Source organism: Marmota marmota, unplaced genomic scaffold, assembly GCF_001458135.2.
Source record: "Marmota marmota marmota unplaced genomic scaffold, marMar, whole genome shotgun sequence".
Taxonomy (NCBI): Eukaryota; Metazoa; Chordata; class Mammalia; order Rodentia; family Sciuridae; genus Marmota; species Marmota marmota.
Window position 1 is genome coordinate 1,092,049 of NW_026000143.1, and position 4,193 is coordinate 1,096,241.

The window sequence follows — 4,193 nt, forward strand, 5'->3', positions numbered from 1 at the left end:
GGGCTCCTCTGTCCGCTACAGCCACCGACTCGCCCCCTGGGGCTATTTAAATGAAAGTTTACTGTCACTTAATACAATTTTAAGATGCAATTTTTTTTTTTTAAATGGGGACATTTCTGGTGATCAATAGTTCCAGGTGGCCCAAGGCTGGGGCCCCCCAGAAGAGTGTAGGAAGACACCTCCATCTCCCTAAGAATGATCCCAGCGGTCTGATGTCCCCAGACGCCACAGTAATAGTGCTAACCCGAAGCCCCGCCCCCTTCCCTGAGTCCCTGTCCCCAGGACAGGCCCAGCGGGGAGGCTGGGAAAAGAGGATCTTGTCCCCAACCGCTCTATCCCAGATCTACCTACTGCAGAGCCCCCCAAAACTTCCCAGAGAACCTCAGACTAAAGTCACCAAGCAGCCAGCGTGGGGGTAGGAGGAGGCTGAGGTCACAGGGGGGAGACCAGGGCTGGGGCAGGGAGGGGTCTCCATGACTCAGTCAGTCCCTGAAGCTGGAATTCTGACTCAGGGGCCACCAGCCTCAGCCTCCACCCCTCCCTCCCTCCCTCCCCCTCCCAGGCTCTCCCTGCACCCTCCCTCCAAGGGGGTGGGGTGGGGAAAGGGGGGACCCCCCAAAGCAAGCAAACGATTTAAGCCCTCATAAATCACTTGGCCCTGCAAAAAATATATATATGTATTTATTATTCTTAGCATTTTACGCATTATTTGCACAGTGGAGGGTATTAGAAATTTCAAAACAGCCCAGCGAGAGGCAGGACCTAGCCTGAGCCGCCTCTAAAACCCTTTGCAGAGTCCGGAAACAGATACACTGAGTTTCCTTATCTTTGGGCTGCAGATGTCCGGATAGGAAACTTCAACAGGAGATCCGAAAGGCCACTAATTTTTTTTTTTTTTCAAAATCACTCAAATGAAAATACCCAGTATAGGTGACTCTATGGAAAAAATAATAATAAAGGTTTTTTTTTTTTTTTTGGAGGGGGGTGGCTGGTGTGTGTGTGTGTGTTTTATTTAAATAAGCACAAAGTGCTTGTGTTGGGAACAGGGGAGGGCCACTAGGGTCGGCCACAGGGAAAATTACTTCATGGCTTTATTTTTTTTTTAATTAGTTATTATTATTATTTTTTTTTGAAAAGTTAAGTAGAGGCCAGAGGACAAGGTTGGAGACCTTTAGACACTTGATTTGGGGGATCCCTGCCTCTACCCCCTGCAGGCTGAGAGGCATGGAGAGTACCTGGTGGGTTGCACAGAAAGAAATCTAGACTAAAAAAAAAAAGAAATCTGGCTAGAAAGAAGGATGATCCGACCCAAACTGATCCCTAAATGATTTTTTCTTTTCTTTTTGAAAAAAAAAAACAACAGGGATTGAACTCAGGGGCACTCAACCACTGAGCCCCATCCCCAGCCCTATTTTGTATTTTATTGAGAGACCGAGTCTGGCTAAATTGCTTACAATAGACCTCGCTTTTGCTGAGGCTGGCCTCCAACTTGCAATCCTCCTGCCTCGGCCTCCCCCCCTGGAGTTGCTAGGATGACTGGCGCGCGCCTGGCTCCCCCCAAGATGATTTTTAAGAATTAAAAAAATTTCAAGAGGGTGTCCTCCCTCCCTCCACCCCGGGGTGCAGCCCCCCATCTCCGTCCCAGGTACCCCACTCCTACCAGTCTCCGCTTGGGTTTGATCAGGGGTCGGTTCTGCCCGTTCATCTTGTGATACAGCCCACAGGCATTACACAGGTAGTGACCGGTCCCATCTCGCCGCCACAGAGGAGTGGCGGTGGCTCCGCAGTTGACACACTCTCGGCCTTCTGGAGAGAGGGCAGGGAGAGATGCGGGTCCCCCTTCACGGACAAGATCACAGGGAGGGAGCCCCCAGGCAGCCCAAAGCTAGGCCAGACTTGCCCAAACAGAGCAGAACAGGCGTCCCATAGCTGGACCTACGTCGCCTTTGTTCCTTCCCCAGAGGGGGACCCTGCCTGATCTGTTCCCCCAACTCCATCTGGCATCTCGGGGAGCCCTTGGCTCCCCCAACTTCAGTTCTGGATCAGAAGGAAAAATTCCCCCCCAACTTTTCTCCCAGAAACCCTAAGAATTCAGACCTGGACAGGGATTGAAGTTATTGCTCTTTCAAATAGAATAAATAGAAAGTTCCTTTCGTGTTGGACTTGGAAGGGGGGCAGGGAGTTGTTGTTGTTTTTCTTTCTTAGTTGTTTAGTGAGTTGTTTCTTGTTATTTTTGTTTTGTTTCGTTTTGTTTTTTCATGACCATCTGGATTGCAAATCACACACCAAACAAACTTGGAGGAGAAGAGAGAGCCAAGCAGAGTGGGGACCCTGCGGCCATCAAGCAGGGGACTCGCTGTCACATTCCCTGGGAAATTCTTCCTGATTGAGTTCAAAACTAAAGTGGCCAGGGTATCACAGCAAGGGACGCTTTGGTTAGGAGACTCCAGAGTTTAAAATAAAATTTAAAAAAAAAACTTAGAAAAATCTTTTCCCTTCTCCCTGACTCTAAAGGGATTGGGGAGGAGATGGAGACCGCTGGAACCCGGTGTTAGCCACAGGTCATTGCCCCAAGGCCACATTCCTGGACAATCCTAGTTTGATCTGGCCACTGCTGGCCAAGCGGTGCGGGTACCCGTGGCTGCGTCCACTTGTCCCCTAGCTCTAGCCCTCGGGGAGGGAGAGTGAAGGGCATGCGGGGTGGTTAAGGGGGTGGGGGGACAAGTCTTGGGAATTTTGCTTTGGGGGAAAAAAAAAAAATCTCCCAAGGAGATCAGGAGCCATCAGATTCCAAGATGGGACTTGAGTTAGAGAACCAGATTCCTTTAGGGTCTGGAGACTTTGAAATGCTCCCAAGACACACGTCCACACACGTCCCCAGGACGGGCCGACCTCACCTAAGGCGCCCTGCGACTTCTTGCACTTCCAACCACGAGGGTGCCTCGAGTTTTCAGGGGACTCAAAGAGGGGGAAAGGGGACTCTCCTCGTGCGCTCGGGTCAACCTTGGAGAGGGGATGGCGGGTGGGGAAAGGGGACTTGGCTCCAGAGCAAAAGTTTCAGGTTCCCTTTGATCCCATTCTGTCAACTAGGAGGGTGACACTGTGCCCTCTCCCAAATCCAAGTCCCTGCGGCCAAAGCCAAAAAAGCGCGCGCCCATTCACCAAACCCCAGGCGCCTGAACTTACCTGAGCAGGATCGTGCCTTGCTCCGCTGCTTGGGGGTGAAGCTCGAGGCTGGACCACCCAAAAAGCCCCCTGGGTGGAAGAGTCCGCTGCCATATTCGTGCGCAGCGGCGGGCACATAGGAGGGGTAGGTGGGGATGGGGTGGTGGGTGGCAGGCTGCGTGCCCAGGGTGGCCAGACCTGGGCGCAAAGGGCTACCGCCCTCCAATTTCATGCTTTCGGTCAGTGACACTTGGTACTTGACACCGTCCTTGTCCTCCCCCCGGGCTGCTGCGCTGCCCCCTGCCGAAGACGAGGCCGGGGAGGCGGCCCCCGTGGCGCTCGGGTCTGGAGACACCTCTTTGGGTGGCGTCGGTGGGAAGCCGAAGAGATGGGAAGCAGACTGGGCTGCCGTGGGGGTGAGGGAGGCCACCGAGCCTCCGCTGCCTCCCCCGCTGCCACCAGCCGCCCCTGGGTAGACGGAGAGGGGTCCTCCAGGGCCTCCGGCAGCTGAGGGGTGCAGGGGGGTCTTGGAAAAGGGGCTCACGGTCCAGGGATTGTGGTGGTGCGCGGCCGCGGCCGACAGGGCTGCTTTGCCCCCATCCAGCCAGGGCAACCCGGGGCTGTGCAGCAAGTGGGGACGGCACATCTGACCTCCGGTCAGGCGAGCTGCGTGCAGAGGGATCGGGGATCAGGGTGGGGACCCAGAATCACGCCATCCCCATCCACCACCGACCAGCAGAGAAAACCAGAAACACTGCTAAGCATCAAGAATGTCAGTCCCCAGTTAAAGGACAAGTGGCGCCCAGAAGGGATCCCCCCACCATCCCGGGGGGCCCGGGGCCAGCTGGAAATGGGGCAAAGCCCTCCAGGTTCCAGATCGTCTCCAAGGGGCCAGTGTCCCCCCCATCTTTCTCAGCCCGATTTTCTTAGCTGGTCCGATTCCTGCAGATCCCACATCCGGGAAGCGGCCAGCCCGGCTCGGCCACCCCCTCCCTGGCCTGGCCTGGCGCGCGGAGCCTGGGCTTCCC

General features: G+C 54.9%; 1 protein-coding gene across 1 annotated transcript in view; it reads right to left on the minus strand.

Moving 5' to 3' along the window:
* Positions 1–4,072, minus strand: part of Gata2 (GATA binding protein 2) — a 24,647-nt gene extending 20,575 nt beyond the window's left edge. Inside the window, exons 1-2 of the mRNA XM_048786255.1 lie at positions 3,187–4,072; positions 1,661–1,806 (exon numbers count right to left, since the gene is read on the minus strand). Coding sequence (XP_048642212.1) covers positions 1,661–1,806; positions 3,187–3,811 — 771 coding nt within the window. The 5' untranslated portion in view covers positions 3,812–4,072. The remainder of the gene's footprint in view (positions 1–1,660; positions 1,807–3,186) is intronic.
* Positions 4,073–4,193: the final 121 nt, after the last annotated feature.